General features: G+C 39.1%; 1 protein-coding gene across 1 annotated transcript in view; it reads left to right on the forward strand.

The window, feature by feature from the left end:
* Positions 1–2,742: 2,742 nt before the first annotated feature.
* CDC40 (cell division cycle 40) overlaps positions 2,743–22,349 on the forward strand; it is a 37,718-nt gene continuing 18,111 nt past the window's right edge. Inside the window, exons 1-3 of the mRNA XM_075202912.1 lie at positions 2,743–2,928; positions 20,053–20,139; positions 21,191–21,320. Of these exons, the coding sequence (XP_075059013.1) occupies positions 2,782–2,928; positions 20,053–20,139; positions 21,191–21,320 (364 nt within the window). The 5' untranslated portion in view covers positions 2,743–2,781. The remainder of the gene's footprint in view (positions 2,929–20,052; positions 20,140–21,190; positions 21,321–22,349) is intronic.

The raw sequence follows: 22,349 nt of genomic DNA on the forward strand, positions 1-22,349 counted from the left end.
AGGCTCCATAGCATAATTTGAAGATGGGGGGAGGGGTAGCCAGGCAATACAGTCCATCCTCCCACAGTACCAGCGCTGCTCTTATCAGCATATGCAGGAATAAGCGCATATATAGTGAAACCATTTGGATGTCACTGTGCTTGCTCTGATGTAATAGTGGGCGCAGGCAGTGGTGAGACACAGAGTGTAGCAGTTAAGAGCTTCACTCATCCTCTGCAATGGTGGTAGATCTGCATAGTTGCCAATTCCGCTTATAACAAGTGGAATTGTGCTTGTTTTTGTTTGCTTGACGCAGGTTTTTGGGCTTTACAAGCTCGGGTTCATCGCTATCAAAACACTTAATTTTTTTACAAAAAAAAAAAAAGCTTTATTGCCTTGTGTATAATAACGCTTCAGTGTTGGACGCTGCTGGTCTCTTCTTAAGTGGGTGTGACCTCAGCTGTGGCAGATGTATATTAGCGGGACCTCATAGTTCGAATTTGTAGCTGCAACTTGCAATAAACGCACTACACTGAGTGACCTTGCCTCCAGGGCAACAGGACTGAAGGGAGCAGCGGAACTGGGAAGAGGTGAGAAAAGCCCAGGGACTTAAGAATGTGTGAAATCCAGATCTCCCAGAGTGGTTTAGTGGGGAACCTGTGCAAGAATGCATGGGGTGGGTATAGCTGAGGGCCCCAGTAACCAGGGGGATGGAAAATGTAGAAAGGAGTCTCTTGTGTCAGTACGTCTGTCTGTAGTATATATCTTGAACCGTATATCCTCTCTATATACTGTATACTATATTTATATGTACTCTGTCTGTATGTAGAATATTAGTATTAGTATCACTGTGCCTGCAGATGTATTGCACAGCCGGGCCCATTCCAGGATTTAAGATGTGACCTCGTTTAAGGGTTAACATATTAACACATCAATTGCCTAAGGTGAAACTGCATGTCCTCTGACTGCAAGGAAACCAAGTATTATTCTAATTACATTCACTTGTAATCTTGTATTTGTCCCTGACTGGTCACGATTCATAGTAGATGAAAAAAGTATTGGAATCATTAGCTCTCATTCAATGCATCTTAATAGCAGAGAACACAATTAGTCAATGTTTTACTGTACCAGATGCTGAATGAGACATGGTATAGTATTTTCAGGGCCGGTGCAAGGTTGCACCCTAGGCAAAGCTTAAGCTTGCCTCCGCTCTCTCCCCTCTGTCTGCAGCCTCCGTTCTCTCCCCTCTGTCTGCAGCCTCCGTTCTCTCCCCTCTTTCTGCAGCTTCCACTCTCTCCCCTCTGTCTGCAGCCTCCGTTCTCTCCCCTCTGTCTGCAGCCTCCACTCTCTCCCCTCTGTCTGCAGCCTCCACTCTCTCCCCTCTGTCTGCAGTCTCCGCTCTCTCCCCTCTGTCTGCAGCCTCCGCTCTCTCCCCTCTGTCTGCAGCCTCCGCTCTCTCCCCTCTGTCTGCAGCCTCCGTTCTCTCCCCTCTGTCTGCAGCCTCCATTCTCTCCCCTCTGTCTGCAGCCTCCGTTCTCTCCCCTGTCTGTAGCCTCCGTTCTCTCCCCTCTGTCTGTCTGTAGCCTCCGTTCTCTCCCCTCTGTCTGCAGACTCCTCTTTCCTGTATTCACCTTAGCTTCCTCACTTTTCTTCCTTTCTCTTCTTGCGCGCCTTTCGTTTCTTCTTTCTTCTGTCTCCTATCGGCTCACAACGCTGCCAGAAGCCAGGCGCCGGGTGTATTTTAAAATGCGGTGCTGCACTGTAGCAGCGCCGCATAATTGAGGGCGGGCGGCCGATCTGCCCTAGGCTATTGCACCGCCAGCATTTATTTCTAAATTATTACTGGGTCCCCCGCTTCAGTGCCGCCCTCCAGAGCCCGGCTGCCTAACCTTGCCTAATGGGAGCGCCGGGCCTGAGTATTTTATTTGTATTTTATCCAATGTTCTATTGAGGAAACATTGAATACAGATTGTAGAAATCTCTATATTTATTTATTTAATAATGAACAATAAGCGTTGTGGTTTTCAGTACACTAACACCCCTGTAAGTTGAGCCTTTTTAGGATTGGTTTGGGCTTGTTTTTCATTTCATTGTCGGCAACCCTGATCCGACTGAATATAAACTTTGTGCTTTGCAAAATTTATAGCAGTTGTTTTGTACTGTCACATGTATACCAAACACGCTATAAAAATTTTCAAAATCTAACCAAAATAATTGAAATTAAAATATAAAATAAAGTGAAAAAGACGTGCGTGTGGAATTGGAACCAAACCCATGTGTGTGAACACATACAAAGCATCTACTTTCAAAATAAAATCTAAGTGTATCTTAATGAGTATGAAAATCGTTGGGGCTACGCTGTAACATTTTCATCAACCACACTGTAAGTAGGACAGAGATCTATATTTCCAAGTTAAAGATTATGACGAACAGCTGTCCTCCTCTTCGGACGTCTAAACTAAATCACAAAGTCACACACACGGCGGCGCATATTTATCAGCACAAGTATTAGTGTCACTGACACTAATACTTGTGCTGATAAATATGAGAGCTGACATAGGCACGGGCGAAGTGGCCGCCCCCGGGTGCAGAACTGTCATGTGACAGGGACTAGATAATGCAACTACACGCACATCATTATATGCAGCAATGCAATCATAACCATCATTTTTTTTCTCCCGGCAAACTTTATTAACACAACACCTGGTCACAACCAGGGAATGGTTCCCGAGTCTTTCTTCTCGTCTCTCTCCCACTATGCTTTGCGGTGGCGCCGCTGTATGACGTACTTCCGTTGCCGTAATGGCGGCTGTTTCTTCCTTAGTGTCGTACAGCAGCGGCTCTGAATGCGAAGCGGAGGACGAGGAGTCCGGCTCACATCTAAAACCGTTACCTGCTAATGCTGGGACCTTGCGGGCCGTGGATTCGGCACCAGAGGTGGCAGTTAAGGTAAGTCGTTTAGAGGGAAAAGGGGACCATTAGCATTAATCAGCAATGGACAGTAGTATGATCATCTTGGCACGTTGTTAGTGTAACGTTTGTATGTACGTCACTTATACCAAGGCACCTGAGATCAATGGCTCACTGGCACACATTTATGCTATGTTTTTTAAGATCATATTGTGTTTTCCGTGTATACACACATAAATAATCATTAACAGTGACACTGTCAGCGCTTTATAGGAAGTTCATGTACATTTAATCCTGAAAAATGCTTGTCATAACTACTTGTATATTTATCTGAGTGCTAACCCTGCCGGTTCGTAAAATGTGTTAATTTCTGGTTTGGTCTTGATTTGTATATAATATAAGGGGGTCTACAGCCAAAATGAATTAAGGTATCAAATGTTTATAAGCTAGCCCTACAACTAGTTACATTTTATTTGACTTGTTTAGAACTGTAATGTGTTAAGGGTGCTCAATACCACTTGTTCATAAATAAAACCTTGCAGGAGTTTGAAAATTAGTCTCAAGGTACAGTCCCAGTATGGTTAGTACTTTTGCCTCACAGCACTGGGGTTATGAGTTTGATCCCACAGCATGGCTTTATATGTGAGGAGTTTGTATGTTCTTTATGTGTTGCATATGTTTCCTCTGGGTGCTCTGGTTTCCTCCCACACTCCAAAAACATACTGGTAGGTTAATTGGCTGCTAAGGAATTGACCTTAGTCTGTTAGGGAATTTAGGCTGTAAGCTTCAGTGGGGCAGGGACTAATGTGCATGACAAAATATTCTCTCTACAGGCAGTGGAATTGATGTTGCTATATAAATAAATGGTGATGATACTTGTAATGTGTGCTAAAATATCACAATTATAAATCATTGTTTAGTGCAGTCAGTTGATCTGCACAAATGTTGTGTTAATTTCACAATGGGTTTACATGAGATGCTGTGAAAAATACTATTGTATGTGGTGACATTGAAAGACCACAAGTTCAAAATACAATTGAAAGCATAAAGTTCTTGATATCACATTACTATATGCAAACCATTAGCAGACAAACTTGAGTTCAAAACTTAGTTTTGAAAATACTTTTCTTATTACAAATAACCAATGGACAATTTTAACAATTCTGTATCTACTGCACTATTTGTTATCCTTTTATTTTATAAAGCATCAACATGTTACGTAGTGTTGTACATTGAGTGGATCATTATGCAAATAACATACAATGACACATGGAGCAGATGGTAAACATGGCCCTGCCCAAATGAGCTTACAATCTAAGAGCTGTGGGAAACGATTAATACGTTAGGCAGCAGAATAACAATTCTAGCTGGTGGCTACTGTAAACCAGAAACATTATCAGCCACCAATATTAAAGTCGCCATCAATGGCTGGCATATTTGTGCAGCGTCCAGTGGTGTGGTACAGTTGAAATGTGCAAGATTGAGACATGAAACATAAGATAGTCATTGTTGTGATATTTCTATTGTTTACACAGTGTGTGTTTTGTAGGTGCATCCCTTTTTTCCAGGTGTGGTAACAAAAACCTGAAATTGTGTGCATGCCTTTGAAAAGATGTTTGGTGGCCTGTTAGGCGCACATGGAGAAAAATAAAATTCCACCCAAGCAGCCACTGCTGATATTCAGTAACAATTGTACCTACACAACTGCTTCCTTATTCTTGTTGTGTTTTCTTTGGTTTAAAATGGGTCACCCATGGTATCTTTAAAACATCAGATTGGAGTTTCACTAGGTGTCTGTGTTGTACAAATCAGAAATAATTGTAATTGGGTTTTATATCCCCTAAATAATATTATTTTAGAACAGTGCTGGATGCAGTCACTGCAAAATACAGAAATGTTTACAAGAAATGTTGAAATTAGGCTAACAAATGTAAACAATTCTGGAATAAATACCAAGCATTGTACAGTTTTTATGTATTTTTTTTTTTATTTTTCACCGTGAAACTATTTTGACATTTTATCAGAAATTGCTTACAGTTATGTCTAGCCCTTTGCTTTATATAATGGGGGATCAGATCTGAAAAAAAGAAGTTTTCAAAATAGTTCCCCTTTTCCATTTATTTTAAGGGAAGGATTTTTAACACATTTTACATTGCATCCGAGAAAGTTTCATGTGTAGGGTAATATAAAAAACAAGTCACATTATCTACAATTTATTTCAAAGGACCACATGAATGTTCATTACTTGGAGTGTATAGTATGCATGTACATTTATAAAGATGATTACATGTTTGCTTATCTGGAAAAAGATCTTGAATAGATGGCCTCGTTAAACCCTCCACTAAACATTTACATGCACCAATGGTTAACGCACTTGGGCAGCGTTGCCTGTTTTCAAATTTAATACTGCGATTTTTAAGGCTGCGTTAAGTGAAAACGTCTGTGATTGCCTCTCCAAACCTGCGCGTATCGTTTAGCATTTTTTAAGGTAGCGTTAAAAAAAACAAAACACCAAAAGAAAAACAAACCTGCAGAGAATTGAATTCCCTCCCCCCCCTTTATTGTAAGTGAAACATTCTAGATATACAACTCATAACTAGAAAAGTGTGGGTGAAAAGGACCATAAAGGCCAGTTGTAAAACCAATTGGCATACCACACTCTTCTTTCAGTGAGCTGATCGTGAAAGCTGGTTTTGTGCAAAGAAGAAAGTGGTCAGTCTGCTACTGAGAAACTGTCCAGTTTCCAGCCTAACACTAGGCAGCAGTTACATTAAAAGTACATGAGTTTTTTTTTTGTTTTTACTGAGTCTGGTTTTAAGAAACCTTTTTTTTTTTTCATCTGTACCTCTGTGTGTCATATGGTTATCCTTTTTTATGCAATAAAAATAGCGTCTTTCTTTGTCATATTATACTACCTTCAATATTGTTTCTCTTTGTGTTCTTAAATAATTATGCAAAATCAGCTTGGTTGTTTATAACATTACATTTAACGCATATCATTGTAGGGTTTACAAGAACACCGTTTAAATTGGGTTGAGATTGTATTGGAGATAAGTCAGGGAGTAACTGGATATTTCCTCAGTGTGTCGGCTGTGGGACTAAATCTTAGCGATGGCAGAACTGGATAGTTAAGTGTGCATGATATATCATTTTGGGGGAGTTTAATCAGTTTTCGAGAGAGGTGGTTTTGTGTTGATTAACCTTATTACAGCCACACGTTATGCTGCTCAAGTAAGGCTGGTTATGACATACATGCTGTTTAAGGAACCATCAAATTTAACAGTTGGATTTTATAAAGCAACAGTTATATTTGTAAAAGTTTCATGAGCTTATTAGAACTAAAGATAAGTAAAAATAAAATGTTTGTGTCGGCATAAATAAATTCTTATTTTGCACAGTAGTCTTTTTATTAGGTACTCCATTGGTGAAAACTGCAGTTAGTCTCTTTGTCTGAAATGACTGGTGACAAAAGATGAGTTTCCACATAATTACATAGCAGGACGAAATATTTAAGTTCTGTGTATACAGCAGGTGCATGCAATCGCAAGAATATGTTTGTAATCTGTTTTAGTCAAACCGGGAAGTTTATTCAGTTAGTATTATTATTATTATCGTTTATTTGTTAGGCGCCACAAGGTATCCGCAGTGCCGTACATGGTACAAACAGTAGGCTATACAGGGTAAAACAATACAGAACAATAAACACAAAGTACCAGAACTTCAGAAACTCCAGGCAGGCAAATACTGTAAAGATGGAGCGGAAGAACAGGTGTGGAGACAGGAGGGGAGAGGGGCCCTGCTCATACGAGCTTACATCCTAAGGGAGGGTAGACAAAATCAGGCACAAGAGGGAGCCAGTGAAGCAAAGGGGAGAGTAAAAAGGAGCCAGGGGAGAAATAGAAGGGTGAGAGGTTAAGTGGATGGTTGGTAGGCCTTAAGGAACAGGTGAGTTTTAAGTATATCTCTGTTTGAAAGAAGTGTCCCGCTAATACATGAAGATCTAAATTTGGAGATTTTATTTGGATGATTTTACCTGGTTAGAAAATGTTAGTTGCATAGTGTATAGTTGCTAAATATTGTAGGTGCCTAGCCCCTCGCATTACTTCAGGCCTTTGTAAATAAGATCTGGTTTAATCCAGCAATGAAGACAATCGCACATTTACTCCAAGATAGGGAAGACCAGTTCTGTCAGATGTGAAAATCTTAGTTTACCCACAACTCCTGGTAATGGGGCTTTTCTTGCCAACCAGCTTATTCTATACTCCATTTGGTATACTTATGTTCTCCATTACCTGACCTGATTGATACATGTACCATTTGTATTTCTCTTAAAATAAAAGAATGACACACTGCCCTAATCCAGTTAGGTTGTTTAAATGAAACTAAAAAGTACAACTAATAGATATACTCTGATCAGCCACAACATTATACCACTGCCAAGTGAAGTGAGTAACATCTTGTTACAATGGCACCTTTTGATGGGTGGTGTGACAGGATGGACTGCCCATGTTGGTACCAGAAAGCGGGGCCAAACCTCAGAACAGCCGGGAACAGATTAGAGTTGGGTCTAATCTGTAGGCCATAGGAATTTCAGCATGGAATGATTGTCAAGCAGGTCTTTGATGAAGCAAGAGATGTTTATTTGCTCAAGTAGTCCAAAGAAGGACAATTCACATGCCAATCTGTGGTACTAGCGATCTTTCTAGATGGTACAAGAATGATACATGGCATGCTCAAACAGCTCACTTTTTATACAGTTCTGACATAACTCCTGGCAGAGGTGATAAGCCAGCCCCCTGATCTGAGATGGTTCCGCAACGTCTGAGCTATTGTTAGTATCAGGATACGATATGTTTCCCAAACATGGATTTACATGCAAAGCTAACAATATTTACACTTAACTGTGATATCCTAAAACTTGCTGTGATTTCCTGCATCCTGTTTTAGACACATAGGAAATCTAACAGTAAGTCTAATTAAACCTTCCTGTGCCTTCAGGGGCGTTGGACACTCACACATCAAAAGATCTAATTAACATGGGTCCTTTCTTCAGGCATTTGCAGAATACACATTTCCTCCACTCTATTGCTAACTTGAGAATTCCCAAACAAGTCGTTTCCCTACATAACACACTCCAATGTAACACTGTAAGTGCTTTTGCAATTATACTTTGGTGCCTGCACCTCTGTTTGAAATACATTTCTAGAATAAATTGTTTCTACATGATCCAGCCACAAATGAGTTATTTAGAAGTGATCCAGCCACAGGTGGGATATATTAGGCAGTAAGTGAACATTCAGTTCTTTAAGTTGATGTTTTGGAAGCAGGAAAAATGTGCAACCGTAAAGATCTGAGCCACTTTCACAGGTGCAAAATTGTGATGGCTAGACTGGGTCAGTGCATCTCTAAAACGGCAGATCTTTTGGGATGTTCGCGGTATGTAGTGGTTGGTACCTACGTGTCCAAGGAAGGACAACCAGCGACAGGGTCATGGGCACTCAAGGCTCATTGATTGCTGCGCAGCCACAGACTGGTTAGAGTATCCTTGCTGACCCCTGTCCACCGCCAAAAGCGGCTGCAATGGGCATGTGAGGGCCCAGAACTGGACTATGGAACAATGGAAGAAGGTACCTGGTCTGATGAATCACAATTTAATTTACATCATGTGGATAGCCGGATCTGTGTGTCTTTTATCTGGAAAAGAGTTGGCACCAGGATGCATTACAGGAAGAAGGCAAGCTGGTGGCGATATTGTGATGCACTGGGCAATGTTCTGCTGGGAAACTTTTCATCCTGGAATTCATTCATACTCTGATACGTACCACCTACCTAAACATTGTTGCAGACCAAGTCCACCCCTTAATGGCAACGGTATTCCTTCTTGGCAGTGGCCTCTTTTAGCAGGATAATGTGCCCTGCAATTCAGGAATGGTTTGAGGAAGATAAGTATGCAAGGTATTGACATGGTCTCTAAATTTCCCAGATCTTAATCTGATTGAGCATCTGTGGGAAGTGTTGAAAAACAAGTCCAAGTCGTGGAGGCCCCACCTTGCAATTTACAGGACTCAAATGATCTGCTGCCAACATCTTGGGGACAAATACCACAGGACACCTTCAGAGATCTTGTGGAGCCCATGCCTCAATAGGTTAGAGCTGTTGTGGTTGCAAGAATGGGATCCTACACAATATTAGGCCACTGGTTTTAATGTTGTGGTTGATCGGCCATAAATAAAACACTAACTATCTCCTCGATATGATGCTCCGTGTAGACTCGCAGTTCTCCACTGAATTGCATGTTATAGGTGCACACCATAATGAGTCCAAGGGGAAACAAGAAGAAAGTCACAAAGGTTCCTCCTATATTGGTTCCATATAGCAACAGGCATTTTAGTTTGGCATCTACTAAGCAAGATCTTTGTTTCAATCAGTTTGCAGTAAGGGATCAAAGTGAACGAAATACAGCTCCATTATAATGAAATAACAGTGGCTCCACACTTGCAAAGAGTGCTACTGTATTCAGCAATGAAATACCGAGGGCGAGGTGGAGTGAAAACTGTCAAACTTCGGCTTGCTATTCTAAAACGCACCCCGGTTTTAGAGATGTTTATATGGGGAAAAAGCAAAAAGGTGTGTCTTAGTATCGAAGCAATACAGTGTGTGTGTGTAATATGTATGTGTGTAAAATATATATACAGTCAAGTCCATAAATATTGGGAAATCGACACAATTCTCATATTTTGGCCTCTGTACACCACCACAATGGATTTGAAATGAAACAAACAAGATGTGCTTTAACTGCAGACTTTCAGCTTTAATTTGAGGGAATTTACATCAAAATCAGGTGAACAGTGTAGGAATTACAACGGTTTCTATATGTGCCTCCCACATTTTAAGGGACCAAAAGTAATGGGACAAACTAAACAATCCTACATCAAACTTTCACTTTTTAATACTTTGTTGCAAATCCTTTGCAGTGAATTACAGCCTGAAGTCTGGAACGCATAGACATCACCAGATGCTGAGTTTCATCCCTGGTGATGCTCTGCCAGGACTCTACTGCAAATGTCTTCAGTTCCTGCTTGTTCTTAGGGCATTTTCCCTTCAGTTTTGTCTTCCTCAAGTGAAATGCATGCTCAATCAGATTAAGGTCAGGTGATTGACTTGGACATTGCATATCATTCCACTTGTTAGCCTTAAAAACTCTTTGGTTGCTTTTGCAGTATGCTTCGGGTCATTGTCCAATGAGTTCTGAAGCATTTGACTGAATATGAGCAGATAATATTGCCTGTAACACTTCAGAATTCATCCTGCTGCTTTTGTCAGCAGTCACATCATCAATAAATACAAGGGAACCAGTTCCATTGGCAGCCATATATGCCCACGCCATGACACTACCACCACCATGCTTTACTGATGAGGTGGAATGTTTTGGATCATGAGCAGTTCCTTTCCTTCTCCATACTCTTTTCTTCCCATCACTCTGGGACAAGTTGATCTTTGTCTAATCTGTCCATAGGTTGTTGTTCCAGAACTGTAATGGCTTTTTTAGATGTTTGCCAAACTCTCTAATCTGGTCTTCCTGTTTTTGTGGCTCACAAATGGTTTACATCTTGTGGTGAACCCTCTATATTCACTCTTGTGAAGTCCTCTCTTGATTGTTGACTTTGACACATATACACCTACCTACTGGAGAGTGTTCTTGATTTGGCCAACTGTTGTGAAGGGGATTTTCTTCACCAGGGAAAAAATTATTCTGTCATCCACCACAGTTGTTTCCCGTGGTCTTCCGGGTCTTTTGGTGTTGCTGAGCGCTTTGGTGCGTTATTTCTTTTTAAGAATGTTCCAAACAGTTGACACCTAATGTTTTTGCTATCTCTCTGATGGGTTTGTTTTGATTTTTCAGCCTAATGATGGCTTTCTTCACTGATAGTGACAGCTCTTTGGATCTCATATTGAGAGTCGACAGCAACCGATTAAATGCAAATGTCACACCTAGAATCAACTCCAGACCTTTTACCTGCTTAATTGATGATAAAATGAGGGAATAGCCCACACATGTCCATAAAATAGTTTTTGAGTCGATTGTCCCAGTACTTTCGGTCCCTTAAAAAGTGGTAGGCACATATAGAAACCGTTGTAACTCCTACACCGTTCACCTGATTTGGATGTAAATACCCTCAAATTAAAGCTGAAAGTCTGCACTTAAAGCACATCTTATCTTTTGTTTAATTTCAAATCCATTGTGGTGGTGTATAGAGGCCAAAAATATGAGAATTATGTCGATGTCCCAATATTTATGGACTTGACTGTGTGTGTGTGTGTGTGTGTTATATATATATATATATATATATATATATATATATATATATATATATATATATATATATATATATATATATATATATATATAATCATTTTTATTGGTTGGTTGTGTGTGTGCTAGTACGCTTTTCTTTTCATTTTTTTTTACTTATGGTTTTGGATAAGTGTTTTTTTTTGTTTTTGTTTTTTTTAAAAAAGCTTTTCTGCAGCTTGCTACTGAAAAAATGTTCTTTTTGATGGAACAGAGGAATTTTAATTTGTCACCTTAGCAACATGCTGTTAAGTTAAAAGCCGGTCTCCCACGCTCAGCAGTTAACAGCTTTTCAGTTTGTGGAGGCTGATAATTTATTGCCTTGCAGTACATCCATTGTAAACCTGACATTTGATGGATTTCAAATCTTATGGAATATCTTTTGCCATCGTTGATTTGTAAAAGGTAGCAAAGTTGAGCTGCAGAGAGAACTGGTCAAGCTATATATTCTGTGTGTGTGGCCTTCTTAAGGTGATTGACACAAGGGTTTTAGGAGGAGATAAATCGAATAGCAGTCTAGTTAATGGTGACCTTTGCTGTCATCATTGTAAAACTGGGAGAAGCAGGATTTATCAGGCACCAAACCTTGACAAGGTACAGATAGTTGTAAGAATGTCTTTCAACAACCACCATTGTATGCAGCTGTTACTAGCTCACTGTATGGATGAAAATAAAATTTAAGAAAAATATAACTGGTGTTTTTTATGTGTTTGTTTTTTTAATATAGATTGTACAGAATACACAGTCCAATGCTTTCCAGCATGCTTCTAGAACCATTATTTAACATACATTTTACTTTTACTAATATTCTAACAGTAGTAGTAGACACCAATCATAATGCACTTATAGTTGGGTAAAAATGCATGAGATCTGGTGACTGTGGTGATCATTGTCATGTTCGTGGAACCAGCTTGAGATGTGTGCTTTGTGACATGGTGCGTTATCCTGCTGGAAGTAGCCTTTAGAAGAGTTTTAGACTAGCCATATGGGAATACACATGCCCAACAACAGTCAGGTAGGCTGTGACTTTTAAACCATGCTTAGTTGGTAGTAATGGGTCTAATGTGTGTGAAGAAAACATTCCCCACATCATTAGTCCACCACCACCAGGCTGTATGTTTGACACAATGCAGGATGGATTCATATCTACTCAATTCTGATTCTGCCATCTGAATGTTGCAGCAGAATTCGAGATTTGTCAGATCAGGAATGCTTTTCAAATCTTCAACTGTCCTGTTTTGGTGAGCCTGTGTCCACTGTAGCCTTCATTTCCTGTTCTTGGCTGACAGGAGTGCAGACCAGTGTGATCTGCTGCTGCTGTAGCCAATCAGCTTCAAAGTTTGACATGCTGTAAATTCAGAGATGCTCTTCTGCATACCACTGTTGTAACGCATGGTTATTTAAGTTGCTGTCTCCTTCCTGTCAGTTTAAACCAAAATTATATGGCAGTGTTTTTGCCCAAAGACCTGCCACTCACAAGTAAGGTTGTTTGTTTTTTGTATTTTTTTTTTCATGCCGTCCATTGTCTGTAATCTCTAGAAACTGTTATGCGTGAAAATCCAAGGAGATTAGCAGTTATTGGGATACTTAAACCATACCATGGTACCTTCCAATGTCAGTCATTTGGAAAACATTTCTTACCCATTCTGGTGTTTGGTCTGAACAACAGCGGAACCTCATGACCATGTCTGCATGCTTTTATGCACTAAGTTCTGCCGCTTGATTTTTTTATTTTTTTTCCTTTGGGGCATTCACAAGCTGTTCTACCTAATAAAGTGGTCAGATGTATATTCGTTTTACTTATATGCGTTTTGCAGAACCAGGCTATATGCAAATGAGTTTCTTTTAGATTCCCATAAGTCTGAAGCCTCTATAAGATGAAGGTATGGATAGTGCACAGTCGGGCACCCTTTAGACACTGCCCTCTGCATTGTTTCAGGTACTTGCAAATTCCTACTTTTAACCCTCAATATTTTATAATATAATGAATAGGAGAAAGTAAATGAGTCTGCAAATGATTTTGGGAGAGATTACGCAACATTAACTGTTCTGTGTTCATCGGAACTTATGATGCAAGTTTTCAGTTGTTATCTTTAAACTCCAGTTGTAAATTGGGGTGCCAAAATAAAAATTGTGTGTAGTACCTGGTTGGAGACCTCACAGGTTCATCATATGTTAGTGTAGTCGTTAATTTGATGCACTTGTTATTACTGCAGCAATGTTGGGAACACTGCAGACTGAATGTGCTGTAGAGTAATAGTGGCTCTGGCGAAGCCTGAGCACCACTGGTCTACTTCATGCTGTTCTGTGCACACTCCCACTTAGAACCTTTATTTGCACAATTCTCTGTGGTATAGTTTTTTATAAATATCCACAGATTTTTTTTTTTTTTTTTTTTTTTTTTTTTCCCCCTCTATCTGTGTGTTAAGTTTGTTTAAGAACCACTAAAATACTCTTGTAAAACTTGTTGTGTAAAGGCTCTCATTTGAGACACTGGGGCTCATTTATTAACATTGAAACGGCAACCAATTTAGTTTTTATCTGTGTGATGCAAATTTAGATAATGAAAGGCACATGTCTGGTTCCTATGGTTCAGTGTAAAGCTGGGTACATACCGAAGAATTTTTCCGACCGATGAGCTATCTCAAACGATTGTACCTATGACTAAAGGTCCGATCAGTCTGGTGATTCATGCATACACACTGACACGATTTACCTTCAGATCTGTGCTCTTCATCTGGTCCTTTATCTGGTCCTCTAGTCCAGAGAATGACAGCACAATATTCATTCATTCACTACTGTCACATTGTCACACTGATTAAAACGGCCTTGATATAGCTATAAACATGTCCTAACGAATTTCGTTGGCTTCTCTGAAACAAAATATTCTGTCTCGGAACAAATTAATAATTTCTTCTACAGCACCCTACATTTATTCACTCTGGCATTCAGTGCTAACATCGGCTGAAAAGAGCCCAACTCTGTAAACTCTATGGCGCTCGTCATGAATGCATAAACACTACATGATTGGTAGGTGATTGATCGGAAAATATTGAACAGTTTGATCAATCAAATGAGGCGACAATCGTCCATTTGGGCAGACTTTCAACCATCGTGTCACTACACACACTGACCCGACTTTTCAACAATCGGTCGTATGTCGGCTGGTTGAGTCGATGATTGGACAAAAACCCTGTAGTGTGTATTTAGCTTAAGTGTTGCAACTGAATGCAGGTTAGCTTTTATATTTGCCTTGACAAAAAATAACTGCAGTATATAATATATTGTAAATTAGATCTTTATTCAGCTTGGATTGCATTCCTATATTGACATATCTCTATGGTTTAGCAAATGCCTAGTGAATAACCACCCTGTCATGGTTTGATATTCTGGACTCTGGATCCGTTCAATAGGTGTTATAGGAACAGATCCTCGGGGAGTGAGAGTATAGTAACACACTGGCAAGTGGTAGTAGTAGCCCGATGGATGACAGATGCAGGATAAAAGTACAATCAGCGGTTTAATGATGACTGGATGAATTAACAGGAAAGTCATAGATATAGAGAGAGACTGACTATGAGCGTAGTACAAGGTGGGCGGAGCCACCGGCAATATATGCAATGTGAACAATCGGCAAGTAATATAGATATGGCATAGAATGAACAGTCCAGCAATAAGGTGGAAAGAATAAGGCAGCAGGTATATGGTATCACAATAGAGCAGCACACATCAGAGGAAAGAGTAACAGTCCAGTTAGCAATATAATCACACTAGATGCGGCAGGGATCCGGTACCATACAATGCCTTAATACTTTCATTAATACATGAACAGTTCAGCCAGAGAAGAGAACAACAAGCAGCTTGATGATACGACCTGTAGTGCCACAGAGGCCAATGCTGAGTAGATGAAGCTTGAACAGGACGACTCAGAGAGATGACTTGAAACAGTAGAATAGTAGCCTGACGAAGTCAGGTGTGGTTTAAACAGTCCAGTCCTAGGATCAGCGTTACAGCGGAGATGGTTGCAGCTTAAGCGGTATAGCCCGTGAAGTAGCACACAGCAGAGGTGGTTGCAGCTTGAGCGGTACAGCCCGTGGAGTAGCAACAAAGCAGAGGCAGGTGCAGCTTGAGCAGTATAGCCCCTGAAACAGCAACACAGCAGAGACAGGTGCAGCTTGAGCAGCACAGCCAGTGGAACGCAAACACAGCGGAGACAGTTGCAGCTTAAGCAGTATAGCCTTTCAAACAGCAATACAGCAGAGGCACTGACAATTCAGGTGAGAGCACACAGAATAGGTAGGAACCTAATCAGACAGGTAACTTGATCAACAAGCCCAGAGGAAAGGGAGGAAGTGCCTTTTCAAGTCTGGAGCCAAAACAGGAACCAATAGGAATCTTAATTGGCAGTAGCCAGGTAATCAGTCTGCACATGCGCAGATCAGAACTTAGAGGTTTGAAGTCTGTTAATGAGACACATGTGAGTCTCAGTCTTTGCCGAATGAGCAGCGTGTGACACACCCTCTGCTTTCATTCTTTTCCTTCCTATCTTCAGTTTGCTACATTGACCAGTATTTATCAGTGATACTAAAACAAAAGTTGTGCGTTAGATCTTCACTGTAGTTCTCTCACCTTGCTGTATATATTGTAAACTATGCAAAATTTCATTGGAACAATGTTTAGTCCTTTCTAACAACTGCGGTTAGGTAGATTATATTAATAGTCTGCTGCAATATGCTTGCAGACTGGATGGTTTTACATTTTGTCAGACTTTCTCTAATTTGAAGAGCATTCAGAGGGCAATTTATACATTATTTTCTGGGAAACATGTAATGGTTCTGGTCACCCTAATTTGCATTTTAAAAATGCAGCATTTGGCTTCTTATGTAGAACTCTATTGCAAAATTAAGAGCATTGTTTAACGGTTTCTTACATTTACCATATTGAAGCTAAATAACCGCCATCAGTTATGTTCATTTTTACATGTTGGCCTTTATTTACTACAGTACAATACATAATGGCAAAAAAACAGACCACTTTACAATATTACCGCTTTACCCTTTTGGATTAGTGGGAATTAATGATTCATCCCATTCAGAAAATCCAAGACATAGAAGAATCTGTCCCATTTGTGGGTCTGTACATTCTGCCATAATGTGATAAAACTGTGTGAATATGCTACCCTGTAATTTAAAACCAAATTCCTAGTTCAGCACAGACCTCTAAATCACCTCTGCAGTGAAAAGGCTAATAATGCCTTTACAAGTATACCCACTATTTATAGACTATGTAGCAATGTGCTGAATAGTCTACTTTGAATTAAGTTACTCCGAAGTGTAATTCATCACTGTACATCCACTTTACTGTTTAATATCTGCACCAGTCTACAAGAAAAGGAGCTGCAGCTTTTCAGCACTGGAGAACTTTCTCCTGCCCTGGGCATTAAAGTGCCCAGACAGTATTTGTGTAATGGACCTGTCAGCTGAGTGGCTGGCTGCGGGACATACATTCAATACACTCCACCAGCCCCACACATTTTTAATATGTCTCCTGTGTGGCGATGTCTTAATTCCAATCAGAACGGAGTGAAATCTGCTCTGTGGCAATAGTGGAAAATCAAAGGGGAGTAAACCTCATTGAGGCTACTTACTCTGTGCTGAACAAAGCAGGTTTTTCCTAAGATGGAAACTATATTTTTTAAACATATTTAACTAAATATGTCCATTTGTAACCATTTCTAACCCATGTGTAGCTAGTTGTCATTATAGGAGGAAAGTGTTCACACTGAATCTGATAAATGTGAGTGACTGTCTTGCACTGCAGAACTGGGCCAGTGATGTAAAAAATGTAGCTTTGCTGTGCTTTGGTATTTAAGCATTTTATATAGATCAGCCCACTTAGGGCAATGTCCTATAAATTGGCGATGTGGTTTCTGTTGTCTGCGATGGAAGGATAGGAGTTGCTTATTTTTTTTTTTTTAAGTAGAGCTAAAGTAGAATGTCATGGAAATTAAATTTACCTTGCTTCATATATAAAAATTTCAATTGTTCTTTTAACCTTGTCCGTTGTGGAGTCTTTTTTTCACCCCTGCACTGAGCCCATTTTGACACTTTTTTTTTTTTTTTTTTTTTTTGATTGGTTTATTTATTTTATTTTTGATTTTTTATTAGTTTGCTTATATCTCAAAGAAAATCTACCCAAAACAGGTAAAATATTGCCATTTTAATTGAAATGGCAAGAAAGTGAACAATAAACAAATGTTGTTTTTTTCTAAAATCTGCACTTTTTTCATGAAATACAGTGTGTAATCTAACAAAGCATACCAATTTGAAAACAAACCTATCACATCGAATGAGTGTGCCCTTGGGTTTATTGAAGCCGAGATGGGGGTGATGTAGGGTATTATTGTCTAGTGATCACCAGGCAATAACTACTAAGGGGGCGGCACATCATTTGAAAGAGGGGTCCCCATAATTTTTCCTGAAGCCAGACTGGGAGAGATCTGGGCATTACAACACTCTTCCCCCTCATCCCAGGCTTCTTAATGTTTTCTGTACTGTTGGGTGTTACTGTAATTGTTGTTTGGTTATCTATTGTAGTTATTGTTTGGTTATCAACAAACCAAAAGGCCACATCATGAAAGAGGTGAAATTCCCTCTTTCAAATGAGGTTACCCCTGATTTTATTGAAGCCTGGATGGAAGAAATCTGGACTTTCTCCCCCATTCCTGGATTTATTGCTTTTTGTAGTGTATTATTGTCTGGTGATCACATATGACCACCAGACAATAACTTATAAGGGGATGCCCTTCATTAAAATGAGGGTGCTTCTAAGTCTCTAGGTGCCAGGGAGGGGGATGTGCGTACCCTCCTCCCATCCTGTGGCTCTGCACATTTTTATTTTACACTAGTAAATGAAATCAAATTGGAATTAACATTTTAATTTTAGCTCTAACTGGTGCTAATAAGATAATTGTTAACAGTTCCTGGTCACTGGAACGCTTATGCAGCACAGACAGCCCTGATTGCCAACCCTGCACTAGGTTTTGACAAGTGTTGGCAGGAGAAAAAAAAAGCCCTGACAGCTCTAGATATATAAGCATGCATTGTTGTGAAGTGAACCAGAAACAGCAAGATTATATAGTGAGCTTTAACAGGAAGTGCCTGTCACATGCATATGCTGTCTTGCAGGTCTTGTTGCATGGCACTACAAGAATTGTAAGATTTATAGAGCTTTTCGCTCACAATAGTAGGATTTAGTTTTTATATTTACTGCTCGATTGTTATTTCAGCCCAATTATGAATGAATGCAGTATGGGCAAATGTGAACATATTTTTTATAGATCTACAATATCATTTGCAGGTTAGTCTGTGGCCCGATATGAGATCCACCCCCACAAAACTGTATCTGACTGGCCACTTTTGAAGTACAGGATGCTGTACTTCTGTATCTGGGATTATATTCACCAATATTCCCTTTACAGGAATGAAAGGTTTTTGGGTCTATGAAAAACCCAGATTAGCTTTTACAAGTAATACTTTAAAAACAAACAAAAAAAACAGTGAAGTTTAAATCGCCCACCCATTGGCTCCAGCTAATCTAAAAAACAGGTGGTGTAAAAAAAAATTCTTGAATGTACTTAGTTTCCCCCAAGTTAAGGTAATTTAGAATCTACTAATTCAGGTGCACTAAATATGAAAATGTATTGTGTTTAAACATTTTTTTTGTCTGATTTTAGTTTATATTGTCTTTAAAAAGATAAATTATAATATATTTTAAATGTAATATTGTTGCTCTTTTCATGTGTCTTAATGATGTGTGTGATTTATAAAATACATTCTTGTTTTTTTTTATTTTTAAAGGTGTTCCTTTCTAGATTTTGTGATGAAGACTAATAAGAATGGTCTGTTTGGAAACTGCTGAGCACAATAAATGCAACGTTTCCTCATTTAATGCAATTAAGCATTATTTTTGGCAGCTTTTGTATCTGCTGTTTTGGTTTTTTCTTGTTCGTTTTTGTTTTTCTTTTGGATACTTGCTATAATACACTTTAATTCAAGTGTGCCTTTTCACTACTGTCTGTGATGAATATTGTTATCCACATTAAAGAATTCTTTATTTCAATTGTTTTATTTTGGAATACAGAGGTTTGGGTTTCAAATTATTCTTTTTCAGTGATTCATTGGCATTTAAGTTATCTATCCATGGGATAAACTTTCCCTAGTGTAAATTTATAAGGATATTTGAAATCTGTCACCATATATCCGTGGAACAGGTTTATAAATGGGGCATGGTACTGTCCTGTGACTTTTCATCTTATAAGCGTACACTAGGGAATATATTATTCCTTATGTTAAGCATGTTTCTAATGAATGCTGAGAGGAATTTTACCAGTACACGTATTTTTTTTACAAATATATGAAACATTATACTTTGGTATATTATTGTAGAAATTAAAACGGGATGAGTATTTGTAATATTTTGGCGTTTCAAGGAAATAATGAGATGGGCTGCTAATTGTATATAGTACATGGGAAAATAGACTCCCTAGTGTAAACATAATTAGACCAGTAGCGCCATTATATAAAGAAATGGATATACAATGTTCTTTCTCATTTGCTTAACTTCAGCAAATTTACTTCTCTTTTCACTGCTTAGGCGTTCCTATCAGCCACAACAACACCCCACATTCGATATATAAAGGGACTATATATTGTTCTCCCCATTTTACATTTGTCTTATGTATAGTAGTTTTTATCCATTAATGTCAGTTCTTATGTATTTTTTTATATCACAAATGTTATCTCTTTCAGGAAAATGTTGATGTTGGAGTTTATCTTGACCCCTCTGTTAAAGAAGTTCAATACAACCCTACATATGACACATTATTTGCACCTGAGGTAAGTTCATAGTTGAATCTTGTGTCTTTTGTATCTATTTGATTTGCGATCTGGTGACTGTGGCGGCCAGTGGAGTACAATTACCTGTCATGTTTGTGGAACTAGCTTGAGATGACGTGCTTTGTGACATGGCACCATGTATCCATTATAAGATGGATATACTTTAGCCATAAAGGGATGCACATTGTCAGCAACAATACTCGGGTAGGCTCTGGCATTTAAACAAAGCTAAGAAGGTGTTATATAAGAAAGAAATTCCCACACCAGCACCGCTGACACAAGGCAGCATGAATTCATATTTAAGCCAAATTCTAACCTACCATCTGCATGTCACAGCAGAAATCGAGATTTGTCAGACCAAGCAATATTTTTCAGCTGTCCAATTTTGGTGAGCCAGAGTCTACTGTAGTCCGTGTTTCCTGTTCTTAGCTGAACCAGTGTGGTCTTCTGCTGCTGTAGCCCATCCATTTCAAGGTTTGACGTGCTGTGTTTTCAAAGATGCTCCTCTTCATACCATTGTTGTAAGGCAAGGTTATTTTGAGTTACTGTTGTATGTATGCTTGAACCAGTCTGGCTATTCTCCTCTGACCTGTCATTAACAATGCATTTTCGCTTACTTGGATGTCTTTTGTTTTAAAACCAGCCCATCTGAATGTAGAATGATTGTTGGTTCCAAAATTGCTTAGATCACATTTCTTCCCCATTCTGGTGTTTGAATAAGTGAACCTCTTGACCATGTCTGCATGTTTTTATGCTCTGAGATGCTTCCACACGATTGGCTGTGATGCATTAGTTGCCACTTTATTAGGTACAGCTGTGTGCTGTGTGTGTATATGTATGTGTATTTATATAATTTTATATAGTTCTTTTTGCACTCATGTTTGCAAAGGTTTAGTTCAAAAATTACTGTAGGAGCACATTCACCACCATTTATATAATTTGATTGATGTGTATTACTGTTCTATTGCTGTCTACCTAAAATTTTGATTAACATATTCCCTGACCATCCTTTTTGAGCAAACTAAATTTATGGCCTATTATATAACTGTAGTTTGGACCCAACAATCCCTTCAAAACTCAGCAGATGGCTGCTCCAAGAAACATGCTTTCAGGATATGCAGAACCAGCACACATTAATGACTTCATGTTTGAACAGCAGAGGAGAACATTTGCAACATATGGTAAGAAACAATGCTAAATTTATAAAGTTCTCAACGATTTCAACAAAATGGATATTTTCTATGGCAACTGTGATATATTAAAATGTTTTTGTATATTGACTTCTGTGGTATGTAGGAGAAGTGCAGTGCTCAGGCATGCAAGCTTATTTGCACTCTTAAAGATGTGGCATACTTTTGAGTACAAGAAGGATTATTGGTTTGGTAAATACTCTCATTTTCTGCAGTAGATGCTTCTCCATTGCTTATCACCTAGACAAGTTTGAATACTGATTAGACTGGGAAAAATGCATTTAAGTACCCTTTAAGTCTGTTGTGTATGCAGCAGAAATATTCAGCATTTTCTTTGTGTTGTCTTTATTATAATTTAAAGTGGACTTGTCAATAGGAAAGTCTCTACATTTTTAATATTACGGTCCTCAAAGAGGGATCTTTATACTTCTACAGAAGGTGCACTTTATCCTTTCCCATAGATCTATAAATATGCTTTAACAAACGCTCTACTTGTTTGAGACCTTGACCTTTTTAAATGTTGTATGACACACAGATCATTTTTACTAACAAATACCTCTTTCATTCAGTGTATACGCTCCTTATACTGTTCTGTTGGCTGCTTTTTTCCTTTTTATTGTGAACTATATACTGTGCAAAAAATTATTTCAGATTCTTTCTTTTAAGTCTTGTCACATCCTCCACATACTTTGTGTATCTTTCTGTCCTTCTTCCCAGGCCCTAAAAGAAAAACTTTGGTGCTTACCAGGTCCGGGTGACCTTTGGCTGTTTGGGATCTGACTCAAGATCCATGTGTGATCAGTGTCTAGCAGATGCAATAGATGTTAGTGAAAAACATTTCCCTCCCGCTGGAAAGCTAAGCGCAGCTCTATGCCAGTGTTGGCTAACCTGTGACACTCCAGGTGTTGTGAAACTACAAGTCCCAGCATACCCTTCCAGCAATAAGCTGCTATATATATGGGCAAAGAATGCTGGGACGTGTAGTTTCACAACACCTGGAGTGTCACAGGTTGGCCAACA

This window comes from Mixophyes fleayi, chromosome 3 (genome assembly GCF_038048845.1).
Source record: "Mixophyes fleayi isolate aMixFle1 chromosome 3, aMixFle1.hap1, whole genome shotgun sequence".
NCBI lineage: Eukaryota > Metazoa > Chordata > Amphibia > Anura > Limnodynastidae > Mixophyes > Mixophyes fleayi.